Raw genomic sequence first — 24,238 nt, forward strand, 5'->3', positions numbered from 1 at the left:
TAGGCACTATTGATGTCGGGTGTAGGACGCAAGAGCGCGGATCTTCTGGGCCCTGCGTTGTGTTGCGTGTGCAGAGATGATGTGGTGATGGTGGTCATCCGACTGTACGTCGTAATCATGAAGGTGGTCTCGACGGAGCTGCAAGCACACGCTCATCACCCAGTGTGAGTGTGTGTGGCTGAGCAGGTACGTGCATGCGCGCGCACGTGATCCCTCGGTTCACTTGTCGAGCCGCGCGCGCAACGCGATCGTCGGTCAAAAGTTGTGAGAACTTCGCAATCTGAGAGGTCCGAACCGACACTCTTGACCTTACCATCAGTCCACTAGTGATCGACAGAGGCACAGAAGGACGTTCGCGTCTCGTACCTCGACAAGCTCGAAGAACCCATTGACTTGATACAATGTGTGAGTGGTTTGGGCGTCCACGATGTTCAAGATAGCCCGCCTACTCACTACCGCTCAACGCTCTCTCCCGCTCGACAGCGGGCTTTAACTTTGGGGGTGGTGGCTCCGGCTCCAATCCTCCCAAACAAGGAGGCTTCTCGTTCGGGAATGCTGGCGCCTCCACACCTACATTCAGCTTCGGAGGTGCTGGCAACACGACCTCGTCTGCTACCACCCAGGCTCCAGCAACTTCCTTCAGCTTTGGCGGCAACACTGGCAGCACTGGCAGCATTTTTGGCGGTGCATCCAAGCCAGCTCCCTCCACCCCAGCTGCGAGTACTGGAGGTGGATTCAGCTTTGGAAGTGCACCATCAGGCTCCACCTCGGCCAATCCTTCCACAACTCCAGCCGCCGCTCCACCGACCAACATCTTCGGCGGCGGCGGTGCTGCTTCCAAAGCGCCGGCAACAGGAGGAATCTTTGGAGCTGCACCAGCTGCCAACAAACCCGCAGCGTCTGCTTCCGCTACCGGCACCTTCTCAGGCTTTGGAACGGCGAACGCGAACGCACCTGCAACTTCTGCGCAAGGTCAAGCGACTGGCACCACTGCGCCTGCCGCTGTAAAACCGTTCAGCTTCGGTCAGTCAACAACGCCTAGTAATGGCGTAGGAGCTTCGCAGTCTCAAGGCGCGACCCCGGCTTCTGGTACCCCGCTATTTGGTTCCAAGCCAGCTTCAGGTGCTAGCACCCCTTCAGCTACTCCAGCTGGAGGATTTTCGTTCGGAGGCGCACCTGCATCGTCCACCACAGCTCCGAAAGCAGGCGCGACCCCGACTTCTGGTACCCCTCTATTTGGTGCCAAGCCAGCTTCAGGTACTAGCACCCCTTCAGCTCCTCCAGCTGGAGGATTCTCTTTCGGAGGCGCAGCCGCGGCAGGAGGCGCATCTGCGTCGTCCACCACAGCTCCGAAAGCAGGTGGCTTCTCTTTCGGTGCACCGACCAACCAACCCCCGTCTGCAGGGCCAGCCGCGTCCACAGGCTTTGGTCTGTTTGGCAAACAACCGGACAAACCAGCAGAGGCCAACAAACCTACCGATGGTGCTGCACCTGAGGCTTCTAAACCTCAGAGCGCGCCTACCACAGCTGCACCAGGTTTCTCAGGCTTTGGCGGTGCTTTCGGAAAGCCCGCAGCTTCGACAGGTGCTTCTACTACTCCTGCTTCCAGTTCTGCGGCAGCTTCGACGGGAACTACACCAGCAAATGCGCCCAAGCCTACCGGAACGTTCTCGTTTGGAGCAGCTCCTGCCGCATCAGCTTCGGCGAGCGCACCTGACAGTGGAGCGGCAACACCCGCTACCGCTGCACCATCTCAACCTCTTGGTGGCCTGTTCGGCCAAAAGCCTGCCGAAAAGACGCATGCACCGAAAGCTTCGGAAGTTGACAAGCCTGTTACCTCAGCCACCACGGCTAACCCCACTGGCAATCTGTTTGGTGCCAAAACTGCCTCATCTGCTGTAGAGGCTGCCCCCACAGGCAGCCTCTTTGGTGCCAAATCGGCACAGCCCTCAGCTTCTGCCCCAGGCACCAGTGCTGCGCCAGCGCAACCATCTACAGCAGCGCCTGCATCGTCCACCGCTGCTCCTGCGGCGTCGGCGGCAGCACCGGCCAAACCAGCAGCTCCTGCACCCCCACCTTCGCTGCTCAAGGGCAAGACCATGGAGGAGATCGTCAACAAGTGGACTAGCGAGCTGGATCAGAGCACGAGAGAGTTTGCAAGACAGGCTGAAGAAGTCGGCATGTGGGACGAGCAGCTGAGAAACAGCGGAGGGCAGGTGAGTTTCGGCGTCACGTAGGCACGCTTCGCATCTTCATTCACACGCCTCCATGCTCCTTCAGATCGGCACGCTAATGTCGGCATTACAGAGTGCGGAAGATCGCCAGTCAGGCATCAATCAGACGTTGGACCAAGTAGAGCAGCGTCAGACGGACTTGGAGGCGCTGCTAGAGGCTTTCGAGACTCAGCTTGCGCATTTGTCAGAGGGCCAGAGCGGAACCATCTCTTATGGTCTTGGTGGTCCCTCCAACATGAGGACCATGGAAATGGGAGCTGCGGATGCCGAGCGCGAAAGAGCGTGAGTTCAACGACGTCCTGCGCATGCGTGTCTGTAAAGGCGCTGATCTCCAGTCCTCGTTCCATAGCTACACCCTGGCAGAGTCGCTCAACTCTCAGCTTGATGATCTATCTCAAAATCTCTCTTCCATGATCACTGAAGTGAATGCATTATCGGGCCACAACACCTCGATAGTCGCTCGTCAAGCATCTTCGTCCGAGCCTTCGCCTTCTTCACTGGGCGCGCTGAGGACCGGGGGAAGGTCGCACGCAGCCGGTACGCAAGAGACGGATCCCATTTCTCAAATTGTGGCCATCCTCAACGCACACTTGAGCAGCCTCAGGTGGATCGATGAGAGCGCTACGGGTCTCAAAGAAAAGGTGGAGGATCTCAGAAGGGGCAGGGTTGGAGAGTCGGCGGCGAGAGGCGCGTCGTCGGTCGCTGCCGGGAGTAGGTACGCTTCGCCAGCTTTTGCTGGCTCGAGAGCTGGCAGCGCTGCACCCGGATACAGAGGGGATTCAAGCGGACTCGGCAATACTACTCGCCGCGGATACGGCTACTAAGCTGCGTCATGAATACACCCATAAGATTCATGAAGCCTGGTCCATAGGACAATTTGTCAATCGATGAGGTACTTGCGTCGGTGTGCCGGCCTGTGCTATGGTCGCTATAGTTGCGCAGATGAGTCAGCGTTGAGGTCTTGCGGCGTGACATATATCATTAAGGTGAGGTGATTTCAATTGGACCATTGGCAGCTTCGTAGATCTGAACGGCGTCCTCACAACGACCGCATAGCCTGTCTTCCACCACTGCCTTTCTGTACGTCCTACATCTCGCGCACTTGTGGCCTATTGAGGGGCGAATTTCAAATGCTATGCCGCTATGCACAGCGGGAATTGAGTAAGCTCCTGCTGTACTCGGTGTCCGCGCCACCTTATCCTTCGATAGGTGTACGTGCGAAACCAGAAAAATGGTCGACAATTCCTCGCCTTTGCGACATCGTTGGCAAGGAGACGAAGTATCAGAAGTTGCCAAGAGCTGCTTGTGTGCGGCTACCACATACCGTTGCGCTCGAGAATGCCTTTCAATGCCTCATTTGTGGAAGCGTCTAGGTCGATGACAACGTCAGTCTCGAGGGCCGCCTTGAGAAGGCTGGAAGGGATGTAGGCAGTCCAGGTGAGGCCGAGCTTGCATGATGAGTCAGCGCGGCACTTACCCATCTTTACGACCGATCTCAAGAGCAGCAAAAATTCCGTTCTTGAGCTCCAGCATCGGGTGCATTTGTGCAGCTGCGTCCTCGTCGCGCCACCGTTCATCCTGCAAGCAGTCAAACGCTCTCGAGTCAGCGTACAGGAAGCGAAGGCGAGAGAGCCGACGGGAGCACTCACCACCCCTTGCCAGCGGCTGTGGAAGAAGGAGACTGCTCCCGCCTCTTTGGGCTGCGGATCGGCGGGCCGGTTGGCTCTGAAGTGATGAATCTCCTCTGCAAGATGAGGGGTTATTGGAGCCAGCACGGAGGTGTAGAGCCGCAGAATCTGCACAGCGTCGATGCAACAGCTCAGCGCAACCCCTGAATTCAACACGCTCGCTTTTGTTGTCTCACCTGGTCTGTCACTGCCAAAACGGCCTTGCGTTGCTCGCTATTCGCACGATCTGCGTAGAGGATATCCTTGGCAATGTCGAGATAAAATGCACTCAACAAATTGTTGGCCGTATGCGTGATCTTTCGCACGACTATGTAGGTGCAAGTTGGAGTTAATGGGTGAGCAAAGCGGGTGTTAAAATCTCACATCGGTCGGCACTCACCAGAGGCAAAGTCAAAAGTCTCGTAGGCTGCTTTGACATCGCGGTCAAGCACATACATCTCGTGCAGCATGTATCGATTCAACTGCGGCCATGGTCGGCATAAAGCGGTCAGCTACTCCTGCGCGTTCGGCCTCGGAGCGCAGCAACTCACCAAACTCAACTCCACGTCCTGAAGCCTCGGAATCTCCGCCGTCGAGATATTGGCCAACATGAATCTAGCCGTGTTGCGAATCTTTCGGAGAGCTAGATCGGCGTGCTTGATGATCAAAGTGCCGATGGGTACAGATCTTGTATAGTCGGCTGAAGCGGCCCAGAATCGAAGAGGATCGGCGCCATATGCTGGATCGTTTCTTTTATGACCACCATCGATGAAGAATTCGGGTCCAAGCACGTTCTTGAGGCTCTTGCTCATTTTCCACCCTCTCCTATCCGTCACAAAGCCGTGCGTGACCACGTTCGCGTACGGCGCGAGGACTGGATCGGCGGCTTGCGAACTCGTGTCTTGCATTGCGATTCTGGTCAAGAGCGAGGATTGGAACCATCCCCTGTGCTGATCAGTCCCCTCGAAATACACGTCTGCAAGTGACTGGCCTTCTCTCTCGGCGCCGACCTGCTCAGCCAGGTTTGCCCAGCTGCTGCCGCTGTCAAACCAAACGTCGATCGTATCCGTTCCCTTTCGCCAAGCTTTGAAATCGTCGCGGTATTGAGGCGCGACAAATTCGTCCGCAGCACCCTCCCACCAATAGTCCGTGCCCTTTTCAGCAAGCACGGCGATAATGTGATCGACGTTCTCGGGCGTTATCAGGGCTTCATCCGTGTCTGCGTCGTACAAGACTGGGATGGGCACACCCCAGGCCCTTTGTCGAGAAATGCACCATTCCGCCCTGCCAGACACCAACGACTGTAAGCGGGCTTTTCCACTGGCAGGGAAAAAGTTGACCTTCTCAAGCGCTTGCAGTGCATGGTTCTTGATTTTGCCTACATCCGCAAACCATTGTGATGTCGCACTGGATGTCAGGAGAGAGTGTAATCAGCTATGCATCGCTCGAACGCGGTGCGACTCGACGCAACGCACCGGACCATTACAGGCTGCTTCAAACGCCAGTCAATCGGGACAGAGTGCTTGAGATGCCAACTCATGAACAAAGCGTCATTCGCTTCGAGCAACTTGATCACCAGCGCGTCACCACGGTGTCCTGCCAGGTAGCCGACGAGGTTTTCTGCACCACCGGACAGCTCCCTGAGCTGTTCTGTGTAGCGACCTTCATCATCGATGGGCGAGAACAGCTGTTCACGTCTAAGCGCTCCGTGCTCTCGCCACAGCTCGTAATCTTCTGCGCCATGGGCTGGGGCAGTGTGTACAAGCCCAGTTCCACTGGACGCCGTGACGTAGCTTGCTGGCAGAATCGGACGGGGCTCAGCATCGTCCGGCAAAAAGCAATGACGGTATGTAGAATCTAAAAGCTGAGCGCCTGTGGGTATGTTGGAGTAGTAGCACCGACGTCAAGTTTCGAGCCCGTATGGCAATGCAATTAGCATGTTACATGATGACTCACCTTTCACGACGACAAGCTCTTCCATAGGCCCAACGCGGTACCTGTTCCCACCTGCGTCGGAGCCTGGAAGCTTCAACTTTGACAAGAAGCCAATCCTATCTGTCCCAATGAAAAATGTGTCGCCCTGCATCGGGCCTTCCTGCACTCGCACCAAGCTGTAATCGAGCTCTGGATTGACTGCGACTGCCTGGGAGAAGGATGCAGGTAAGATAAAACCTGGCGGCAAAGATGAAAACCGCGCGACCTACTTTATTGGAGGGAAGCGTCCAAGGAGTCGTCGTCCAGATCAAGGCGTTGATTGGCTGGCGAGCACGGGCCAGAGCTGCAGATCCTGACTCTTTCATCATCGCCTGCCGCAATTGAGGTCCAATCTGCATGGGATAGCGGACAAACACGGTATGCGACATGAAGTCTTCATGGTATTCCAGCTCGGCTTCGGCAAGTGCCGATCGGGAGGCGGGCGACCAGTAGACGGGCTTGTATGCACGGTAGATGAGTCCTAGTACGCGCCATTGGATGGTCAGTGAGACACCCCAGGGGGCAGAGTGTGCAAGAAGGGCAGCTCACCTTTGTGCACCATCTCCCTGAATATCTGCAGCTGCTTGAGTTCGTAAGCGAGATCTGTTCCGCGGATTGTGCTTCGAGACAGTCAATACAAGAATCTGAAGCCCAAAAGCGCTGCCTGATACTCACCGAACGTCCTATAGGTGCTCTGCTCCGCCCAATTGGCCATCAGTGCAAATGACCGGAACCCTAATCGCTGACCATCTATCTCTGTTCCCGCGATGCGTCGCGCCTCTGCTCGGAGAGCCAACGGATCTTGAGCCGGAGGAGCGCCTTCGCTGCTCAGCGTTCCCAGAGCTTTGAGCTCAATAGGCAGACCATGACAGTCCCAACCTGGAGCAAAGCTGCACAAGGACGAGGAGAAATGGTCAGTCGTTCTTCGCTGTCCAGTAGAGTGTCGCCATCATGGCTCACTGCACGCGGCGGCCTTGCAGCATGTGGTATCTGATGATGACATCCTTGAGTATCTTATTCAACGCGTGACCTGGGCATTTCGGGAATCGTCTCTCAAGTCAGAAGCCTTCGGTGCACTGCCAAATCATCTTTCCCCACCTATATGCAAGGGTCCGTTGGCATACGGAGGCCCGTCATGCAACACGAAAGAAGGCCCTGTATTGTTCTCGCGCTGGCAGAACAGGAAGCCAGGGATGAGCACGCGGCTACAGGGAGCCAGCACTACGTACTCCTATACTACGCACCTGCCAAGCATATAGCTCATATGTCGTCCTTCTGCGAAAAAGCTTCTCTCTCTTCTCGGGCGACGCGGCCATAGGAAAGGCCGTCTTAGGCAGCTGCAACGTACCGCTGTAAAGCTTCTCGTTCGATGATCCACCGCCGAAAGCTTGCCCCGCTGGCGTCCGATGATGAGCAGGAGGAGGCACAGGTGCTTCTGTTTGCGCGAACGGAGTCGTGTGCAGCCTTGCTATTCGTCTTAGCGCCACCCTTGATTGTTCGGTTGGGCGAATGCTGTGAGATGCTGCACAGCAGCATCGGACCGCCCCGTCCCTGGCTGATAGCATCGTGCTCCACATGGCCATGGAAGGCCCTTAGATCCCGAGGAGTGTTTGTGCAGATCCCGACATTCTACGATGATGATGATGTGGAAATGGAACCATTTGCATTTTTGACTTGCTGATTCTTGATCCACTGATTGACTTTGGCGATACTCAGTGATCCAGGCTGTTCTAAGTCACGCAAGCTAACTTTCTTCTCTCAAATAGGCAGCAAGTCGAGCCAAGTAGGATGTCACGTGAGCCGAACCTCAGGCGCGACCTTGCCCCTGGCCGCACCGCACGGGCGCTCGCTCAGTGGTGACGCTGAATGCGAGGCAGTTTGTATAGCCACTCACGACTCCTCGCGATGCAATCTTGAACCATCATCTGCTCCTGAGCACCTCCAACGTGACCACAGATTCACCAACTACGCGCCTTCCTGACGCGCTGCGCCCGCTGTCGAGTGGAAGCACACCTCTTTTCACTTTGCATTGATAACGTCGCCCGCATCGACTTTGACCTTGCACAAGATGGTGAGTATCCTGGTGCCCAGTCGGACCATGTCTTCGGGCCAAAATTGCCATCATACCACGGCTTCGATGTCGCATAGTCTGCTGATTCACCTTTGCATCACCTTTTGTTCTTCCACATCAGTCCGCTCAGCAGTCTCAAGGCATTCAGACGCTTTTGGAGGCGGAAAAGGAGGCTGCCAAGATCGTTGCAAAGGCGCGGACTTGTGAGTAGCTGGTGGGCAGCCCCACTTGATGGAGAGAGCACCAATGGTATGCGCATATACTAGTCAGGGATGCGTCAAGAGGAGCGGCGTTGTGTAGCTGTCCTCAATCGACAGGATGTGGTTCTGCCATCGGAGCTCTGATCTTATTTGCGGCACATCATCGCTCTGCTGAAATGGGACTCGGCATCATCCCTTCAGATCGCACACAAAAAATCAAGGATGCTCGTAGTGAGGCTGCCAAGGAGATTGAGGAGCTCAAAGCTACCAAGGAAGCAGAATTTAAAAAGACTCAGAAGGAGGTGAGCAATGAAGCGAGCAACTCGGCCGATTCGAAAGGCTATCAGCAGCCCAGGTTGCTCTAGGTCGTTCTACTGGCTGGCAGGGCGACATTCCAATGCTGACACCTCTTAATGCCTACACTCTCGTCCTGCCCTACCCTCTGTAGCACGAAGGCTCTTCCGGCTCGAACCAAGCCAAGGTAGACGCAGCCACCGCAGACCAGCTGAAGCAGCTCGAGGAGGCTTTCAAGAAGGTGAGCTCGCATGCGGGCGTGTTTCTCCCCGTTTCCCTTGGCTCATCACAACTGATGTGCGCTCCTGCTCTATCACGCTGTCTGAAGAATCGCTCGGGTGTCGTTGACAAGCTGCTGGAGAGGGTTGTGGAGGTCGACCCTCAACCTCACCGTAACCTCAAGACCAGTTCATGATGCTTTCGATTGTGCAGACCCGGACCCATCGCCACACCGACGATTTTGTGCCGCGATGGCCGCGCATCACTTGTAATCGCAGGACGTTCCACCAATCGCATCCCGCTGCATTCTGACTGTTTGGCTGAGAGGTTCAGCGCGCATGAGCTTTCAAGGGGCGTGATGCCTGAAAGGCTAGGTGAAAGAAGTGAAGCAGGTAGTGCGCACAACCCGCAGATTCTCCCGTCTATGCGTCTTCGATAGCGTCCTGGACCACATCCAAGTGGAATCTCCTCTTGACCGCTGCAACCTCTGCAGGATCTCCGGTGTTCTTGGTGAGGTCGTCCGAAATCTTGACGCAAGGTTTGCCTTCGATTTCACGCAGCTTGATGACCATGTTGAGAGCTTTTGATCGCGCAAGAGAGTGCTCAGAGGAGGCGGGGGCTGCGTCATAATCATCCGCTTCCGGGTCTTCTTGATCTTCCAAACACGCAAAGTCGTTCGTTATGCTTGTTCCGATGCCTAAATGGGTTTCGAGTGGGAGTGAGCAAGGTGACTCACAGCATCTCTTCCCCGTTCTCGCGGACACTCACCAAAGCCGCACCCTACGCCGTGGTCTTGGGCCGTCTTGGCCAACTCCAAGCAGCGCGCCACATCAAGTCCGTCCGAAAAGATGACGACCTTTTTGGTGCTGTCCACTCCGAGTTGATCATACACCTCCTTCGTACGCTTGACGAATTGCGCAGGATCTCCAGAGTCCTGTCGTAAACCTCTCCAACGACGGGCGATTTCTTGTCCTTTTTCGTTGGAAAGTAAGTCGCTGAAAAAGACTCGAGTGCTAAAGGTGTCTGTAAACAGGGTCGCAAGTGGCTGCAGAGGGTCAGACGAGCATGGTGGAGCGGAAGAGCGAGACCACCCACCCGTGAGCGCTATCGTGAGGTCTTGGGAAGGATTAGCAGGAGTAAAATGCGGTGCACTGTACACCTCATCCCAGAGCTGCATGGCTCGAAGATTGGCATGCTCATAGCCGTGCAGAGCAGCGACGGCCATCATCCATTCATGAGCGACCGTTCCGATCGGATTAAGGTCGTACAGCTGAGCAAAATGCACGTTGGAGGTGCCGAGCAGAGCGCCCGGACCTGCCCGTGAGCCCTCCATCAGGCCTTGCAGCGCAACCTTGTGAGCCAGATAAGACCTTCTTCTTCGCGTGCCGAATTCGGAGTATCGAATGCCTGCCGAGACTAGCTGTTCAGCTTTGGACTTGGCAAGGAATCTTTGACCGCGCATGCTCCACATTTTGTCCACGGTGGAGAAGTAGACTTCGCTGACGATGGCCATGAGCGGAACTTCGTAGAGAATGACGTCTTTCCAAAGCCCACGAATGTCCATCTCGATCTGGCCCAGCTCTTCCGCCTGCTCTTCTTGCTTTGCATCTCCAGATGGTTCGGGAACGAATGTTAGCGTCACTTGGTCTTTGGGCTTGAAGCGGAAAGCAGCGAGCGACTCGATGTAATCTGGCTTGAGGTAGGGGCATCGCCTTTTCAGCCATTCCTCCTCTTCAGTATCCAGCGACAGGCCAGCAAGATCTGCGATGCGGGAGCTCTTTAGCGAAGCACGCGTGCTCAAAGTCTTGCCGCGCACGCAGCTTCAACTCACCGTCGATGCAGCGCTGAATAACGGCCACGCTTTTGCGGGTAAATTTCATTGCGGCGGATCGATTGGTGAATCGATCTGGAAGGGAGGGAAAAGAGGGCATCAGTCGCAATACTGATAGCTGGCAAGAGAGCGCATACAACGCACTCACAAGCCACTCTCTTGCTCGGATAGTGGTGAGCCACGGCCTGCTGCATGGTCAGCTTGTACAAGTCCGTATCCAGGATGGAGCAGACGGGCCTCCATGGATGGGTGCCATCCGAGGGACTTTGTTCGGACATGGCTGGCACGGGTGGGGCCAGACAAGTGTTCAAGCTCCAACGAGTTGGTCTGGATTGCTGCAATTTGTCTTTTGCGCAGATACTACTGCCTTGCTCTGTTCTTCAACTTGTTTCCTCGGCGCTTCAGCACGCCTGCCTAGTTTCGCTGCTATGACGTTGAAATCGTTGTCTGAATGTGTGCTTGTTCCTTATCAGGCTTCAACGCCTTTCCACCCTCTGCTGCTACGAGCAATCTACGAGTGAGGGAGCAGGCTTGAAAGCGATCAGTGACGGATTCGTGATACTGAAAGCACAGTCGGTCGCTGCACTCTTCAGGCTACACCTGGAAAGAAGGAGCTTCTAAACGTTGGTGTGAAGATTGGGTCTCAAGATCGAAAATCAAGTGGATGAGGCGCAAGTGCCTTGTGACTCGTCCGACTTCCCGCGAGGCTGTGCTGCGCGGGTCTGGGCAGCATCACGTGAACTCAAAATTCGGGCGCGCATCTTTCTTCTGCGCAGCAGCAACACACCCCCGGTTAGTGTGTGCAGAGCTTGGGACACGTGACCTCATTAAAGACTGCATCATGTACCCCGCACGCAGCACAGCAATTAACCAAGATGATCGAAGAGGACAGCGGAAGCGGCTTTGGCTGATGCCACCATCACACAGACCCTTCCGGACGGAGCAAAATGGAATTCTAACTCGTCCGAGCGCCTTTTTTCCTCGCTCGTCATACCTCTGTTCGCCCAACACAGACCGACACCGCAAAGCGCTGAGCTCACACTCCCCCGCACAATGTCCAACCCAAAGGTGAGCGTCGAGCGATGCGGGCAGGCGCTTCATGCCAGACATTGACGAGAGTCACCTCCTCCTTCCTCTTCTCCTCTCACTGCGTCACCTCAGTCATCATGGATGAGGGAGATTTACGTCGGAGGTCTCATGTCTGGGACCAAGCCACTGACGACGGATTACGAAAAGCTGAGGGAGCAGGCCAAGGAAAAGTTGGACCCGCGAGCTTATGCTTATGTGGCCGGGAGCGCCGGATATGAAAAGACGGAAAAGTCCAATAGGCGAGCGCTGGATTCGTATCAGATCGGTGCGTCGTCGTTGTACCTTTACGTCGATGGCTCTCTACCAAGCCCCTCGCTCACGTCCCAACATTCTCCCCCTTGACGTGCACGACCACCTGCGTTCGTTCCAGTGCCACGCATGCTTGCTGGCGTCGATATCAACGAATTCTCGTCTCAAGTCACTCTCTTTGGTAAGAAGTTCCCAACACCCCTCGTCATCTCACCCATCGGGGTGCAGGGGCAGCTGCATACCGATAGCGACGTAGCCACCGCTTCGGCGTCCAAGGAGCTTGGCGTCCCTTTTACACTGAGCAGCGCTACCAGCACCCCCATCGAAAAGGTCAGCGAAGGGGCAGATTATGGCGAGGAGAGTGAGGAAGGGCAAGAAGCATGGTTTCAGCTGTACTGGTGAGCCTGCGACGTGGTGAGATGGTCGCAGCGTGACTATACAGACCTCTGAGTCCTGACGATGCGATGACTTTGCTGCCATGCAACGACTGCGTGCCAGGCCCAATGACGACGACGTCACGAAGAGTCTGCTGACACGCGCCAAAAAGGCGGGATACAAGGTCCTAGTGGTCACGCTTGACACTTGGTCTTTGGGATGGAGGCCGAGAGATCTCGACGAGGCCTACAATCCATTCTTGAAAGGCGAAGGTGTGGCCAATTGCTTCTCGGATCCAGTCTTTGTTGAGAAGGTCAGTCGGATATGTGAGCCTTGAGCGGCTGTCTGACGTACCGCTCACCGCCTACGCTTGTCTCGCTGCGTCTCCAAGTTCTGCGAGGGCAAGGTGCGTTGATTATTTCTTGGGTACCGAACTAGAGTCCTCATGCGACTGGCTAAATGCCCACGCTGCGGATTCCCGGTAAAGTCGCCTTTGCGCAAAGATCGGACAGAAGATGATGTGACGCAGGCATCGATTGCAGCCATTGGTCTCCTGACGCCCGGCATCAGCCGCAGCTGGTCGGACTTGGCCTTGCTTCGCGAAATCTGGGGTGACGATCCGATCGTCTTGAAAGGCATCCAGACCGTTGGAGATGCAGAGCGTGCCGTCGAAGCGGGCATGGATGGCGTCTGGGTATCCAATCACGGAGGTAAGCTGAGCAACCCCAGGAAAGACTGCTCAAGAGACTGATCGTCTGTCCCACGGCTCGTGCGCCCTTCAGGTAGACAAGTGGACGGAGCCATCGGATCGTTGCAAGCGTTAAAACCGATCGCGCAGTATCTCCGCAGACACGCAAAGACGGTCATCTTCGATTCTGGGGTCCGCAACGGCTCCGACGTGATCAAAGCACTAGGTGAGTCGCCAGTCCAGATCGGCAAGCATCGACGCGCGTCGCATGAAATCAAATCACGGTGCGGACTGCTGACCCCAGCTGTGATGGATCTCTGGTTCAAACACCGACCACCTGCACCGCCACTCTCCTCCCGTTTCTCACGTCCGAATTTTCTGCCTTTGCGTCTGCAAGCGCTCGGCGCCCATGCGGTAGGAATCGGTCGGCCGTACGCTTGGGGTCTCGCAGTCGATGGACAAGACGGCGTGTCTAGCGTACTCAAATCCATCTTGGCAGACTTTGAACTTACAGCTGCTCTTGCCGGTCATCGCTCCGTCGACGACATTACGGAGCAGTCGGTCATCAAGGCAGGCGAGGAGTCGCGCTTGTAGCGTCTGAGCGAGTCGCCCTTCTCGCGCGCCGTCGCCTCTTCCATGCTGCCATCTGCTGTACTTGCTGCTGGCGCTCCCCGCCCAACGAAGGAGCTGCTCATGTTCACTTATGCGCTTGTCCAAACTTGTAGTGCGGTAGGCATGCCAAAGGTGCGAGTGCTTTGTGGGAATGTGAAACGATAGGTGATTTGAACAGGTATGTATTACATTGGATAAAGCGTGTGCCAGAGAGGAGGAGCGAAATCTGCTCGATTGCGCCGCTTCACCCAATCACGAAAATGAGCGTTACAGGATCGATCAAAGGTGGTATCTTGAAGAGAGCAGAAGGAAGGCCAAAGTGAATCACGCGTCGTTCGTAAAGAGCAGGGCAAGCGCTGGCCGGCGTAAGATTTAGAGGCAGCGCCTTGCCTCTGCGCCAGAAACGGTCCTGCAACCATCGCCAGGGCACTTTGAGACAGCTCCAGCTTTCTCTGCCATCCTCTCAATGACTGCCCTGAAGCATTGAGCTTCCTGAGCGCCTGGAACTTCAGCGGTCGCCTTAAGATGATCCTGTTCACCCGCCGCCAATTCGAAGTGGGGCACACCAGTAATACCTTTGGATCGAGCCCTTTCGAAACCCAGCTTGACCTCGTCGGCCAAGGCTGAGGAAGCCAGCCACTCCTTTGCAGACGTTTCGGACGCAAAGAGTTCGGACTTGACCGCCAAGTCGGACAGCTGCACTCGGCAGCCGGGATCTCCTTGCTTTTCAAAGTAGTGCGTGAAGAGCACCTCGATGAACTTGTACTGCTGCTCCCAGCCACCCTTGTCGTAGGCGTACGCCATGAGACGATGAGAGTCGAAAGTGGAGCGAAGAGGACCGTTGTAGTCGCTGATGATGAAGCATCGAGTAGGTCAGCGGGGACACGCCACACTGGCAATGTGTGCACGACTGGCGTCTTTGTGCACCAGCCGCATGTCCATCGAGGGACGCTCTCGGCGTCGCTGCACGTTGCGCCCTGGACTCACAAGTCGATGCCTTCCTCCCTTCCCCTCTGCTGCATCATCTGCTCCATCTGAGCAAACCTAGGACCGAACTTGTTAAAGTATCTCTCCCTCTTGTCGAGCGCATGATCCGAAGGCAAAGTTGGGTCCAATTGATAAGGCAGGAAATGGATAGATGGCTCAAAGACTGCCTCTGGACCGCTAGTGTAAGGCGAAGTAGCCAGAGCTTTCTGGAGCTTGCGGAGGCCAATGAAGCAAAATGGACAGACTGGATGCGCGCAGTGTAGAGGCAGTCAAGACCTTGATGAGCTCAAAAGGCCGCCCAAGGGTGGTGTACAGGCACGTCAAGGAGCATCTCACTCACTGTTGTCTGATGTGACCGCGATGCGCAACGGTATAAGAGTAGCAACCGGCATGACGTGGGCGGGTGCGCCTACGGGCAGTGTGCTGCGCTGCTGGCGAGAACAATGGGATGTGTGCTCCAATGAAGTCTGGTATAAGCTCCGCTCCAAGTGGCGTGGATTTGCAAGCTTGACTGGACGTTGTGGCCTGCTTTCAGATGGACGGCAACAGGTGGCGGCCAAGGGAAAGCGTGCGTAGCTACGTTGCCCGCGGTAGATTGTCCCACTATTTGCCAAGTGTCGAGCAAAGAAGAAATGTTGACCAATGTCGCTAACTTGTAGGTGAATGGCGATCAAAAGTAGATGTGGCGAGTTTGGATTCTTCAAGAGCAAGATGGCAGATCAGCACACCGTAGACGTTTGAGATTGCGGTATATATGCGTGACGCGGAGACTCCAAACGCAGGCTTGTTCGTCGGCCGTTGCGTTCACAGCACCAGATTGATCAGCACGTCTCTGGGATGGCGCAGGATGTGAGTGGGAAGGTGAATGGACTGCCTTCGGTCAGTCGATGGGGAGTGCAACGCGTTTCTGCTGAACTCGGATGAGATGTCCGATCTTTTGAGATGAAACGAGCATCCGGTGTAGCCTACGGTCGATTGATCATTGCGGGCATGCATGCGTTCAACCTGTAGGAGCTCGTGAGGCTGCGAAAGTCACACCGAGGTGGATCTCGCACTTAAGCTCGACAGACGGCCGGCGCAAGGACGGCGGCGGCAGCATACATCCAGCTTTGCGCGCGCACGACCGATCGTCCGCGCGTAATACGTGCTGATGTGTGCATCCATAAGCTGCGTTTGTGGGTGCCAAGTCGTCGTGCCGTCGTAGCCGAACTTGCTTGGCCAGCTCACGACCATCCATCACAGCAGCAGCACTATACTTGCTCTCGCTCGGAGCAAAGAGGTTAGCAGCAACTCCCACTTCCGAACACAGCCAAGATACGGCCTGGGACCGAAATTCAACACTGCGCGGCACGGAAGCGCTCATGTAGCCGGTGCGGGTTCAAACCGCATGAACACGGGCAGCAGGCAGCAGCAGCATGTATACCGTATACGGCCCTTACGCAGTACTGCACCGCGGACCATCGTCATCGCATATACATCCTAGGCTGCGCCGCTGCTGGACAGCATCATGTGCAGTACCAAAGCCGCGGAAAAGCTCAATTGATGGCCACTGCTGCAGTCCGGAGTTATCGTGTATGTGCTTACTTCCGGCCGGGCTTCTGATGCATGCACGCGAGCGCGATGAGGAGCGTTCAATTGCCGTCCCAGCAGCAGCCTTCTACTCACGCGCGAGTGCTGTGCTTGCCGTGTACGGATACTTACGATCACGATCACGAATACTCAAACTCACCACTACAACTCGTGACTTATTGCTGTACCAAGCTCGCACGACATTCAAATTCACAAGTTTGCTCGGCCTTTGCACCATTGGCGCTATTGGCCTGGCCATCTCTGTCTGCATGTCTTGTAGGCACCGCGTGCCGCCGACCAACCGATCTCCACAGCCTCATCAGACTGCAACCCTGCCGAAGTTCAATCGTGAATGCCATTGCACCCATGCAGCTGCGGCTCTTCAAGCGCCGACATCCGCACGGCACGGCACCACACCACGCATCACCGGAGTGGCATTTCCGTGCTGATGCTTCTCACCTTACCTTTTGCACCACAGTCAGCGATGGGCGTCAGCCTCACGTCGCCTGCTTGAGCGTCCATGATGGATCCCATATATGTATCCACTCAAAGCCGTCTGTCTGTGCCCATCTTCGGGGAGGTGCTGGTTCGATCTGCTTCAACCATGAAATGCACGAATGCCTTGATGTCCACTTCCCTCTTGATATGTGTTTGTGCCTGGATTCGTGGATGGATGCCGTTGCCGCGCCGTGGGTATACGTCGTCGTCAAGCTTCGTGATTCATGCATGCAGGGCCTCGCTGGAGCAAGTGCGCCCAGCATCGCTCCGTCTTTCCTAAACGCCGATCGATCGAGCCATAAGCTGTCGCAAATTTACCAAGCCCGCGACTGCTTGCCCTGTGAAGCATCTTCACTTGCACCCAATTCCTCCGTCTCCAGTCCAATGCCGAGGGTTCATGTCTTGGCTTGGAGAACCTTACCGTGACGCTCGATGGTAGAAATTAGACGCACACCGTCCGGTCTGCTCGAAATGTCAAGCCTGGCAGCCACGCGTCGATGAAGTCTTGGTTCCGTGGGCACGAAAAGCCATGCGAGCCACAGTGAATCCGTGTGAGTGATCTCACCTCACGACGCTTGCCTCGAGACTCGCTTTCGAGAATGAGACTGTGAGCGTCGGTGGATGGATGAATGGATGGATGAGAGCGGCGCTGCGGTGAGAGGTAGCTCACCAGTCAGTGCGGGTGTCGTCAACATGACGCTCTCTTTGATCACCAGGAGGCCGAGGAACCTCTCAAGGCTCGTCTAAGGCGGTGTCATAATGCCATCAGACATGTCGACACCCCTCAAAGTGATAGCCAAGCTGTACCTGCACCAGAGAGGTGTCCTTCATGCTTTGGATGAGCTCAAGTCCGCAACGACGCCTCAGACGCGAACACACAATCAGGCATGCTGATCGCTGCCCTGCCAATTCAAGGGGCAGTGAAAGATGTCGGATTGCAGAGAAAGTCGTCAGTGAACGACTAGCCTCCAAGACGTAATGCGCATATAGCTGTTGTAGTGCGGAAGGGGTTTGGAGAAAGGTCGAGCGTGTAATGCTGAAAGACATGCTGAAGATGCGAGCGTGTACAGTCGGGCAAATCCCATCTGCCATGCCGAGTGGAGTGGAACAGGCTTGAGAGCTAGAGAGCGCGTGCATGGGCGGTTTTGAGTTTGCGCATCGTCACCGTGATAAGCAGGGACAAGGGTGGAACAACGTCCCTTCTTAGGCGAACACGAGGGCACCGCCGACGAGAGCAGCACCAGCGCTGAGAGCAAGAGCGCCAACGTTGGAGCGGCTGGCACCGTTGCCGCTGGTGCCGCTGCCGCTACCAGTAGGAGAACTGGTGTTTTTGATAAGAGGAACAAACGATGTCAGCAAGTTCCTGCGAGGGTTGCGAGTAATCGCCACACTAGACGCACGCTGCACCAGAAGAACCGCTGCGGGTGGACGAGGTGGAGCCGGAGCCAGAGCTCGAGCCAGTGGCGGCGGCACCAGAGAAGTCAGCACCGGCATTGCAAGTGTTTTGACCAACGACCTGGATTTGAGAGCTGAAGTTTTGAACACCCGTAGAGTCGTTGACGATGAAGGTGAGGGTAGTGCCGGGCTGAACGTTGACAGTCCTGAAAGACACAAGGTGTTGCAACAGCGGGCGTAAGCATGCCATGCTACCCCGTTGAGGACGAGGGAGATGGAGGACAACTCACCAGGGGTAGCTGCCGGAAGGGCCGGATTGCTGAGGGAAAGACATACGCTGAGCGCTGCTCGTGACGGATGTGTCGGTGCCAATGACGGCGCTGAGGAAGACGTTCCCCGAAGCGCCGGACCTGTGAACGGCAGAAGGACGAGGCGAACGACAAGTCAGCGTGATTGTCACATGCGTTTCGCTCCGGATATGCTTGTCGATGGCGGCCCCTCGCCCGATGACGACCCATCGTGCGCGCGGAGCACCCTTGCCCATCCGCAATCAAACTCATAGCGATGCTCACCAAGAGATGGCAGCGGGTTGGCACACGGTGATGGTCGAAGGGACCTCAACGCGGGGTTGGGCAGCCACCATGGCGGCGAAGAGGACGACGGGTGCAAGAGTGCGGAACTGCATCGTTACAAAGAAGCGTGGCTGTTGCTGTTGGGGTCAGAGAATGACTGTGCGCTCAAAGGCGAAGGTTCGTTTTCGTGAGGATGCAGAACTAGGTGGTGTTGGTGGTGGTGGAATGGTTCAGAGCGCCCCGGGATCTAATGGACCAAGTTTGATGTCAAGCCCGGTTCAGGGTGTAGATCATAAATCACAATCTGAATGCCCGCCCGCGACTTGCCTGCCTGTCAGGGCGGCACGCTCGTTGGGCGAGGGGCAGGCAGGATCCAGCAGAATTCTCGTGTCATCCTGCTCTGGCGCCCCGTGTCGTGTCAGCTCGACAAGTCAACACTCGCAGGATTGCAACACACACTTCTGACTCCAAACATCAGTCAGAGTTTGGTCCATCATGCGGGCTGCTGCTGGTGCTGCGTCGCGCTAGCACCTTGCACGCGAGAGGCCCAGAGGCAAATTTTAGCTATAGGAGACGCACGGGGTTTGTGCGCCCGTGCTCACGCGAGATGAGCAAGACGCATATGCTGGGTGCATGCCCTCTCAGTCAGCCAAGCTGCACGTCAGCCCCTTTCGCACCGCACCGTCCAGCAGGCCAAAGAAAAAATACGGAGCACGGCACGGCGAGCATCCAGCCATGCAGCAGCGCACAGCATCCGCTGTGAATGTGCGCACTCAAATATGCGACGGGCAAAGCAGCTCGCCTGTGAGCGCTTGGTGCTGTGCTGAACGGCACACACATGCGCAGGGATTCGTTCGTGATTTGCGATCGTAGTAAACGAGCAGGAGTCGTGAATCGCGCGCGGTCACGCTGCAAGGATGAAATTTCTCGTCACCCACGAGTTCACGACACGCTGATGGGTCTGTCGTCCCTCGATGCGTCATGTGCGACGCTCCCCTTGGCAGCTGCCCCTCTTCAATTGCCGCTATGTACAGCTGCGTGTAAAAATGGAAACAGTGGTGAGCACGAGCGTTGTAGCGTTGTAACGTTTATAGCTGGTGAGGCACGATTGAGCAGTAATTTGACGAGGCTCTGCCTTCAGGTCATGCGCCAAAACGATCCACGCGGCACAGCCCGTCCCGAGGAAGGCAGGCAGCAGCCACAGCCCTTCTCAACCTAATCGTCTGCAGTCGTGAGTGCTGTGAGCGGAGCAGAAGAACCCCTACGCCCGTCGTTTCTGGGCACACTCATCAGACTCTATACAGGTAGTCAGAATTCTGATTTGGTTGGCTTTCCGGTGTGCGGTCATGCACGGCCTGTGCGCTTCTCATCAGCAGCATTGCAGAATTTCGCCGCACTGCTCTCGTGCCTTTCAGGGCGACGGGCCATCATCTAACACGTGACTTCTCGCTGCTTTCGGACTTGTCGGCCGCACGTTGCCAGAGTCGGATTTTTAATGGACCTTTCATGCGCGAGCTCATTGGGCTGCACGCTTTGCTGCTGGTCTGGAGATGAGGCGAACTCGATCTCGAGGTGACTCGCCATCTCTCGCTTCGCGTCCACTGCCCCCTCATTCTCCTTTCTTCACCGCCCATTCCGATCTTGCGCACGCCCGAGCACTGACGGATTATCCAAAGTGAATCATCAAAGGCTCAGGCATGTCGGCCAATGGTCGATCAACTGGGGACGCCGAGGGAGGAGGCGATCCGCCATCCCACGGAGCTTATCTCTACGAGCTACAAGCCGAGGGGGATGTCGCTGCGGCACAGGACAACCAGGTGTATCGGCAGCAGCAGCAATACAGTTCAGAGGACGTAGCTGCAATGGCTGCGGCTGCAAACGCTACAGGCAGCAGCGAGGGCGAGACCTTGCCGAGCTCTTCGGGTGACGTGAATGCGGCCCAAGCCAAAGCTTCTGGTGCTGGACTGCGCTCTGAAAGCGGATCCGTGATGGGCGAAGATCAGCATGGCGTCCACGATGAGAATCACCACGAGAATCCGGGCCCTAGCCGCAGTAGTGCTGGAAAGTCGAATGCAGGCGCCAAGCGCCAGCGCGTGCATTTCAGTTGTACCGAATGCCATAGGCGCAAGCAAAAATGCAACCGAGAGGTGAGCTGAGCAAGCCAGTCATGACCAAAAGCCGTTTTCTCACCGTCCTATGCTCTGTCTACTTTAGACGCCTTGTAATCACTGCATCGCCCGTAAAGTACCGGAGCGATGCAAGACCTTCCAACCTGGAGAGGAGGCGGATGACGTTGCTTCGCGGCTGACGAGGCTTGAGCATCACGTCGAGGACGGCTTCAATAGGCTCGCGCAACTTCTCGAGGGAGCGCAACATCACAGTGGCTACGGTGTAGCTCGGCAACCACGCGATCCTTCTTCGCAAGGCTACGGAAATGCGCAAGGACACCAAAGCCGCTTGCCCGCTCCACTTCGCATACCAGCCGCGAGAGGCGCAGCGGCTGGCGCGACCAATGCAGGACCTTCCTCGGCAGTCGAGGAGGATGACGATGCAAACGAGGGAGGTAGACTCTCTCCAAAGGGCGGCACCTTCCACGCAAGTGGAGCGTACAACTTGCGCTTCGATGCCTTGCTGGACAAGCTTCAAGGTCAGCCCGTTGGAGTTATCAAGGACCCTTTTCGTACCATGGATACGCATACAGTCGACGAGGCGATGTCGGAGATGGGAGCAATGCTGTCGGTCTCTTACAGCTTGGTCGCTGCCTTGCCGCCCCGACACCTAGCGGAAAGCCTTCTCGACCATTGGTTCGAAGACATCAACTGGCTCCGGCAACCACTTAGCCAGACTACGCTCCGCAGAGAGTTCGATGAGCTTTGGGCCTCGGGCCCAGTGCTGACCGCCAGCAACATTACCACGTACGCTGTCTTAGTTTGCATTCTGGCGATTGCGACTCTCAGCTTTCCCAGAGCTGAGGCTTATCCTGAGGACCCGCGTCTCAAGCGTCTTACTGCCAGGCGGTTGCAATTTGCCGGGCGACGGGCAGTGAGTGCAGCTGTGTACAAGACTCAAGCGCCAAGCTTCAGACTGACCCGAGCTTCGCGCCCTATTCGCAGCTATTGTGCGCATCTATGCTCCCAAACAGCCACGACCTTAATCACGTGGTGAGTTCCAATGCGTTGCTTCGCATCCGAGTCGATGCTGAAAATTGCTGTATTCCTACTCAGATTGCGTGGAATTTGTCTGCGCGCTTTTGTCTGATTGACAGACGTGTGGCCGAAGGCTGGAGCGCGGCGCTCAATGCCGTGGCCGCAGCATGGGCTATCGGTCTGCATCGGGATGGCTCCACCCTCGGTCTCTCACCAGAAGAATCGGAAGCGCGACGACTGGCCTGGGGCGCCACTGCCTGGCTTGAGAGAGCGCTGGCTGCAAATCTTGGGCGGCCGACTATGATTGACGACGCTGTATGCGACGCCAAAGCTCCTCTCATCGAAGGCTCTGCGGCTGACGATGTGTATCCACGGGCAATGGCACCCTCGATCGTCGGCTTGCCTCCAGCTCGAGCTGGTTATCGTCCTCCACACATTCTCGACTATGCTATCCATCGTCAGAGACTGGGCCAACTCGTTGGGAAAGTGATCAACGTTTATCAGTGCATCCCGACGAAGCATTACAGCGATGTGCTAGCCATCGAAGGTGAGCTGGAAGACTTCACGTCCAATCTCCCGCCATACTTCCAAAGCCCTATCGACAACGCAGGCAACATTGTTGCTGATCAAGATCTCGATTCCAGCTGCCCGCTGTGGCTCTTCACTCATCGCTACCTGCTACACTCAGATATCGCATTCCTGCGTGGTGCGCTGCATAGGCCATATCTGCTGCGCTCTGCGGGCGGTAAAGCAGGTGCACGATTCATGCCCAGCCGACGAGCCGCAATCCAGACTGCTTTGCGGGACGTCATGATGCGACGAGACTTTGTGCACATCCTCACCAACCACTATGCGGGCAAGATTCCAGATGGATTCAAACTGCACCTGGGTGCGTCTCATCGAGCTTTCTCGAGCTGCTTGACACTCGGCGTCGCAAGTCTCATGGAGCCGCATGGCGACGAGACGTTGGTGTGGCGCTCTTGCCTGGAGCAGTACTGCGAGAGGGTCCGTGCGAAGGCTTCCAGAGAGGCGCCCGACGAGTTGAGGGACAGGGAGCTAGCGATTCTCGAGCTGTTCATCTCGCGGCTGGATGCGCTTCGTGCTGGCGAGCCCATTTCTGGGTCGAAGCGTGAGCGAAGTGAGGACGGAGCGGAACGCAGTCGCTCACGCAAAGCGAGACGGGGCACAGGTGGAGCTGTGGACGAGGAAGGCGACGCGCACGCTACTGCAGGCTTGCTGCTTGGTCTTGGACGAAGTGACAGCCAACCGCAAAGCTCTTATACAGGGGTCAGCACCAGCAGCCCGTCCTCTGCCTCCGGCGCCAAATCTGGACCTAGTCCATCAACGCCGGGAACATCGACGCGCGCCGAAGAGGCCGAGACTGCTCAAGCCCTGCTCGAGAATTGGTGGCGAGCCGAATTTGAGCAGGGAGGCAGCGTGGTGCACGATGAGTTCAACAGTAATGGCTTGGCAGGCTTTGATCGCTTGATCTCAACAGCGATGCCTTATGGCGCGGCCAGTATTACGGGAGGTAACAACTTCTTGAACAGGCCTGCCGCTGCGCCAAGCGCTTTGCATGCTCAACCTCAGTACGGAAATAACTTTTTTGCAGCATCGCCGACTCCGCTCGCTCAAGCGGAGCTTGGCGCCCAGTCTCAACCACCTCAGCAGCAACAGCAACAGCAACAGCAACAGCAGCGCCAGACGTACAACTCGCTCAATGGCAATACCAACAGCGCGCCGAACAATGCGAGCGGAGTGCCCATCGCGCCGATACCCACTCAAACTTGGAATTCCGCCCCTGCCCCCGATAACAATGCCGCCCCTGCCTTTGATCCTGCCTTTTGGCAGAGCTTCATGGGACTGGTCAAGCCCGGCTGAATTGTGGGCTCTAGCTCATGCATCCTCAAATCCGACTTCGAGGTAATCAGAAGCGAGTTCTCTTGCGGCATCTCTTGCTTCCCCCTACTCTTTCTTCTCTCCAAATTTCCGTGCATCTGCGAGTTAAAGGGCAAAGCTTCACAAGATCGACAAATGTCGCAGATTCACATTCCCATTCAAGCTTTTGTCCTTTTCGCTCGCCGAGTCTCAAGTTGAACCCATCAGGACCCCCCATGGCCGCTCCCTTGTGTTGTATCTAGTAAGACGGCGCACGCCCACTTCAGAGTATTAATGGTCTATCGAAGATTTTGAAAATTTTGCAAGAGCTCGGAGCGACGAATAAAGACTCGAACAAGCGCAGCACTAGACATGTGGGGTCATCTTGCGCTTAGCGCGGCAACCTTCTCAAGATCTTCCTTTGCGATGATCTTTTTTTTGGGGGTTTTGACAACAAAGTGGTCTGGACGCAGCGCTCATTCTCAGTCGAGTGCACATGACGCACGGAAAGCGCTGTTACGTGACGACCTTTCATGCCCTTTTGTGCGCGCATTTACTCCAGTGCTGGAGCAGGCTTTCCGGCCTCCCATCTGCGGAGGAGCAAAGAGGAGAGAGTGCGGGTGAGTCATTCGCACCTGTGGGTGCGTGCAGCGCAAGAAGGAGAGTTGGGGGGGGGGGGGGGGGGGGGGG

At 56.2% G+C, this 24,238-nt stretch overlaps 10 protein-coding genes across 10 annotated transcripts; 6 read left to right on the top strand and 4 right to left on the bottom strand.

The window, feature by feature from the left end:
• Positions 1 to 307: 307 nt before the first annotated feature.
• On the top strand, positions 308 to 3,142 carry IE81DRAFT_326779 (hypothetical protein). Its single transcript, XM_025514908.1, has 4 exons — positions 308 to 405; positions 484 to 2,216; positions 2,281 to 2,516; positions 2,584 to 3,142. The coding sequence occupies exons 1-4, from the start codon at positions 402 to 404 to the stop codon at positions 3,056 to 3,058; spliced, it is 2,448 nt and encodes an 815-aa protein (XP_025366357.1). The 5' UTR covers positions 308 to 401; the 3' UTR covers positions 3,059 to 3,142.
• On the bottom strand, positions 3,137 to 7,634 carry IE81DRAFT_41997 (isoleucyl-tRNA synthetase). Its single transcript, XM_025517331.1, has 15 exons — positions 7,120 to 7,634; positions 6,974 to 7,046; positions 6,836 to 6,905; positions 6,551 to 6,765; positions 6,425 to 6,478; positions 6,106 to 6,356; positions 5,858 to 6,044; positions 5,377 to 5,773; positions 4,453 to 5,308; positions 4,302 to 4,383; positions 4,099 to 4,229; positions 3,884 to 4,030; positions 3,712 to 3,812; positions 3,559 to 3,647; positions 3,137 to 3,484 (listed from the first exon to the last, which is right to left on the bottom strand). The coding sequence occupies exons 1-15, from the start codon at positions 7,456 to 7,458 to the stop codon at positions 3,216 to 3,218; spliced, it is 3,261 nt and encodes a 1,086-aa protein (XP_025366358.1). The 5' UTR covers positions 7,459 to 7,634; the 3' UTR covers positions 3,137 to 3,215.
• Positions 7,635 to 7,896: 262 nt separating this feature from the next.
• On the top strand, positions 7,897 to 8,969 carry IE81DRAFT_326783 (hypothetical protein). Its single transcript, XM_025514909.1, has 4 exons — positions 7,897 to 7,946; positions 8,068 to 8,448; positions 8,595 to 8,681; positions 8,769 to 8,969. The coding sequence occupies exons 2-4, from the start codon at positions 8,323 to 8,325 to the stop codon at positions 8,853 to 8,855; spliced, it is 300 nt and encodes a 99-aa protein (XP_025366359.1). The 5' UTR covers positions 7,897 to 7,946; positions 8,068 to 8,322; the 3' UTR covers positions 8,856 to 8,969.
• IE81DRAFT_326787 (nicotinate phosphoribosyltransferase) lies at positions 8,780 to 11,125 on the bottom strand. The gene is made up of 5 exons (XM_025514910.1): positions 10,639 to 11,125; positions 10,491 to 10,565; positions 9,755 to 10,420; positions 9,428 to 9,682; positions 8,780 to 9,356 (listed from the first exon to the last, which is right to left on the bottom strand). The coding sequence occupies exons 1-5, from the start codon at positions 10,766 to 10,768 to the stop codon at positions 9,082 to 9,084; spliced, it is 1,401 nt and encodes a 466-aa protein (XP_025366360.1). The 5' UTR covers positions 10,769 to 11,125; the 3' UTR covers positions 8,780 to 9,081.
• Positions 11,126 to 11,377: 252 nt separating this feature from the next.
• IE81DRAFT_318325 (FMN-dependent alpha-hydroxy acid dehydrogenase) lies at positions 11,378 to 13,666 on the top strand. Its single transcript, XM_025512601.1, has 8 exons — positions 11,378 to 11,558; positions 11,652 to 11,844; positions 11,950 to 12,226; positions 12,327 to 12,516; positions 12,595 to 12,609; positions 12,691 to 12,913; positions 12,986 to 13,117; positions 13,289 to 13,666. The coding sequence occupies exons 1-8, from the start codon at positions 11,544 to 11,546 to the stop codon at positions 13,483 to 13,485; spliced, it is 1,242 nt and encodes a 413-aa protein (XP_025366361.1). The 5' UTR covers positions 11,378 to 11,543; the 3' UTR covers positions 13,486 to 13,666.
• Positions 13,629 to 15,251, bottom strand: IE81DRAFT_42384 (thioredoxin-like protein). Its single transcript, XM_025517333.1, has 4 exons — positions 14,988 to 15,251; positions 14,831 to 14,889; positions 14,491 to 14,734; positions 13,629 to 14,353 (listed from the first exon to the last, which is right to left on the bottom strand). The coding sequence occupies exons 2-4, from the start codon at positions 14,880 to 14,882 to the stop codon at positions 13,876 to 13,878; spliced, it is 774 nt and encodes a 257-aa protein (XP_025366362.1). The 5' UTR covers positions 14,883 to 14,889; positions 14,988 to 15,251; the 3' UTR covers positions 13,629 to 13,875.
• A 658-nt stretch (positions 15,252 to 15,909) lies between these two features.
• On the top strand, positions 15,910 to 17,468 carry IE81DRAFT_42256 (hypothetical protein). Its single transcript, XM_025517332.1, has 2 exons — positions 15,910 to 17,108; positions 17,274 to 17,468. Exon 1 carries the CDS (start codon positions 16,096 to 16,098, stop codon positions 16,981 to 16,983), a length of 888 nt encoding a protein of 295 aa, XP_025366363.1. The 5' UTR covers positions 15,910 to 16,095; the 3' UTR covers positions 16,984 to 17,108; positions 17,274 to 17,468.
• Positions 17,444 to 19,004, bottom strand: IE81DRAFT_326788 (hypothetical protein). Its single transcript, XM_025514911.1, has 4 exons — positions 18,525 to 19,004; positions 18,243 to 18,362; positions 17,958 to 18,158; positions 17,444 to 17,878 (listed from the first exon to the last, which is right to left on the bottom strand). The coding sequence occupies exons 1-4, from the start codon at positions 18,635 to 18,637 to the stop codon at positions 17,761 to 17,763; spliced, it is 552 nt and encodes a 183-aa protein (XP_025366364.1). The 5' UTR covers positions 18,638 to 19,004; the 3' UTR covers positions 17,444 to 17,760.
• Positions 19,005 to 20,221: 1,217 nt separating this feature from the next.
• IE81DRAFT_350389 (hypothetical protein) lies at positions 20,222 to 23,551 on the top strand (the record flags this gene model as incomplete). The annotated part of the gene is made up of 4 exons (XM_025516530.1): positions 20,222 to 20,671; positions 20,739 to 21,566; positions 21,638 to 21,685; positions 21,749 to 23,551. The coding sequence occupies 4 exons, from the start codon at positions 20,222 to 20,224 to the stop codon at positions 23,549 to 23,551; spliced, it is 3,129 nt and encodes a 1,042-aa protein (XP_025366365.1).
• A 312-nt stretch (positions 23,552 to 23,863) lies between these two features.
• On the top strand, positions 23,864 to 24,234 carry IE81DRAFT_42490 (hypothetical protein). Its single transcript, XM_025517334.1, has one exon. It carries the CDS (start codon positions 23,921 to 23,923, stop codon positions 24,170 to 24,172), a length of 252 nt encoding a protein of 83 aa, XP_025366366.1. The 5' UTR covers positions 23,864 to 23,920; the 3' UTR covers positions 24,173 to 24,234.
• The last annotated feature ends 4 nt before the right edge of the window (positions 24,235 to 24,238 follow it).

The sequence above is a fragment of the Ceraceosorus guamensis genome, assembly GCF_003144195.1.
Source record: "Ceraceosorus guamensis strain MCA 4658 unplaced genomic scaffold IE81scaffold_136, whole genome shotgun sequence".
Lineage (NCBI taxonomy): Eukaryota > Fungi > Basidiomycota > Exobasidiomycetes > Ceraceosorales > Ceraceosoraceae > Ceraceosorus > Ceraceosorus guamensis.

What these genes read in the sequence shown, in the direction of transcription:
- IE81DRAFT_326779 (XM_025514908.1), top strand. An exon ending in TGAGAAACAGCGGAGGGCAG is followed by an intron (nt 2,217 to 2,280) that starts GTGAGTTTCGGC and finishes ATGCTCCTTCAG; the next exon opens with ATCGGCACGCTAATGTCGGC. An exon ending in GATGCCGAGCGCGAAAGAGC is followed by an intron (nt 2,517 to 2,583) that starts GTGAGTTCAACG and finishes CTCGTTCCATAG; the next exon opens with CTACACCCTGGCAGAGTCGC.
- IE81DRAFT_41997 (XM_025517331.1), bottom strand. Translation starts at nt 7,458, where the DNA reads ATGGCCATGTGGAGCACGATGCTATCAGCCAGGGACGGGGCGGTCCGA. An exon ending in CAGGGAGATGGTGCACAAAG is followed by an intron (nt 6,357 to 6,424) that starts GTGAGCTGCCCT and finishes GGCGCGTACTAG; the next exon opens with GACTCATCTACCGTGCATAC. An exon ending in GGACGCTTCCCTCCAATAAA is followed by an intron (nt 6,045 to 6,105) that starts GTAGGTCGCGCG and finishes TCCTTCTCCCAG; the next exon opens with GCAGTCGCAGTCAATCCAGA.
- IE81DRAFT_326783 (XM_025514909.1), top strand. Translation starts at nt 8,323, where the DNA reads ATGGGACTCGGCATCATCCCTTCAGATCGCACACAAAAAATCAAGGAT. An exon ending in TTAAAAAGACTCAGAAGGAG is followed by an intron (nt 8,449 to 8,594) that starts GTGAGCAATGAA and finishes TACCCTCTGTAG; the next exon opens with CACGAAGGCTCTTCCGGCTC. An exon ending in TCGAGGAGGCTTTCAAGAAG is followed by an intron (nt 8,682 to 8,768) that starts GTGAGCTCGCAT and finishes CGCTGTCTGAAG; the next exon opens with AATCGCTCGGGTGTCGTTGA.
- IE81DRAFT_326787 (XM_025514910.1), bottom strand. Translation starts at nt 10,768, where the DNA reads ATGTCCGAACAAAGTCCCTCGGATGGCACCCATCCATGGAGGCCCGTC. An exon ending in TCCGAGCAAGAGAGTGGCTT is followed by an intron (nt 10,566 to 10,638) that starts GTGAGTGCGTTG and finishes CCTCCCTTCCAG; the next exon opens with ATCGATTCACCAATCGATCC. An exon ending in CGGCGTAGGGTGCGGCTTTG is followed by an intron (nt 9,357 to 9,427) that starts GTGAGTGTCCGC and finishes AAACCCATTTAG; the next exon opens with GCATCGGAACAAGCATAACG.
- IE81DRAFT_318325 (XM_025512601.1), top strand. An exon ending in GCATGGTTTCAGCTGTACTG is followed by an intron (nt 12,227 to 12,326) that starts GTGAGCCTGCGA and finishes ACTGCGTGCCAG; the next exon opens with GCCCAATGACGACGACGTCA. An exon ending in CGACGTGATCAAAGCACTAG is followed by an intron (nt 13,118 to 13,288) that starts GTGAGTCGCCAG and finishes TGCGTCTGCAAG; the next exon opens with CGCTCGGCGCCCATGCGGTA.
- IE81DRAFT_42384 (XM_025517333.1), bottom strand. Translation starts at nt 14,882, where the DNA reads ATGCCGGTTGCTACTCTTATACCGTTGCGCATCGCGGTCACATCAGAC. An exon ending in CGCGGTCACATCAGACAACA is followed by an intron (nt 14,735 to 14,830) that starts GTGAGTGAGATG and finishes GCGCGCATCCAG; the next exon opens with TCTGTCCATTTTGCTTCATT. An exon ending in AGGGAGGAAGGCATCGACTT is followed by an intron (nt 14,354 to 14,490) that starts GTGAGTCCAGGG and finishes CTTCATCATCAG; the next exon opens with CGACTACAACGGTCCTCTTC.
- IE81DRAFT_42256 (XM_025517332.1), top strand. Translation starts at nt 16,096, where the DNA reads ATGCACGCGAGCGCGATGAGGAGCGTTCAATTGCCGTCCCAGCAGCAG.
- IE81DRAFT_326788 (XM_025514911.1), bottom strand. Translation starts at nt 18,637, where the DNA reads ATGCAGTTCCGCACTCTTGCACCCGTCGTCCTCTTCGCCGCCATGGTG. An exon ending in CCTTCCGGCAGCTACCCCTG is followed by an intron (nt 18,159 to 18,242) that starts GTGAGTTGTCCT and finishes TGTGTCTTTCAG; the next exon opens with GACTGTCAACGTTCAGCCCG. An exon ending in AGCGGTTCTTCTGGTGCAGC is followed by an intron (nt 17,879 to 17,957) that starts GTGCGTCTAGTG and finishes CAAAAACACCAG; the next exon opens with TTCTCCTACTGGTAGCGGCA.
- IE81DRAFT_42490 (XM_025517334.1), top strand. Translation starts at nt 23,921, where the DNA reads ATGTGGGGTCATCTTGCGCTTAGCGCGGCAACCTTCTCAAGATCTTCC.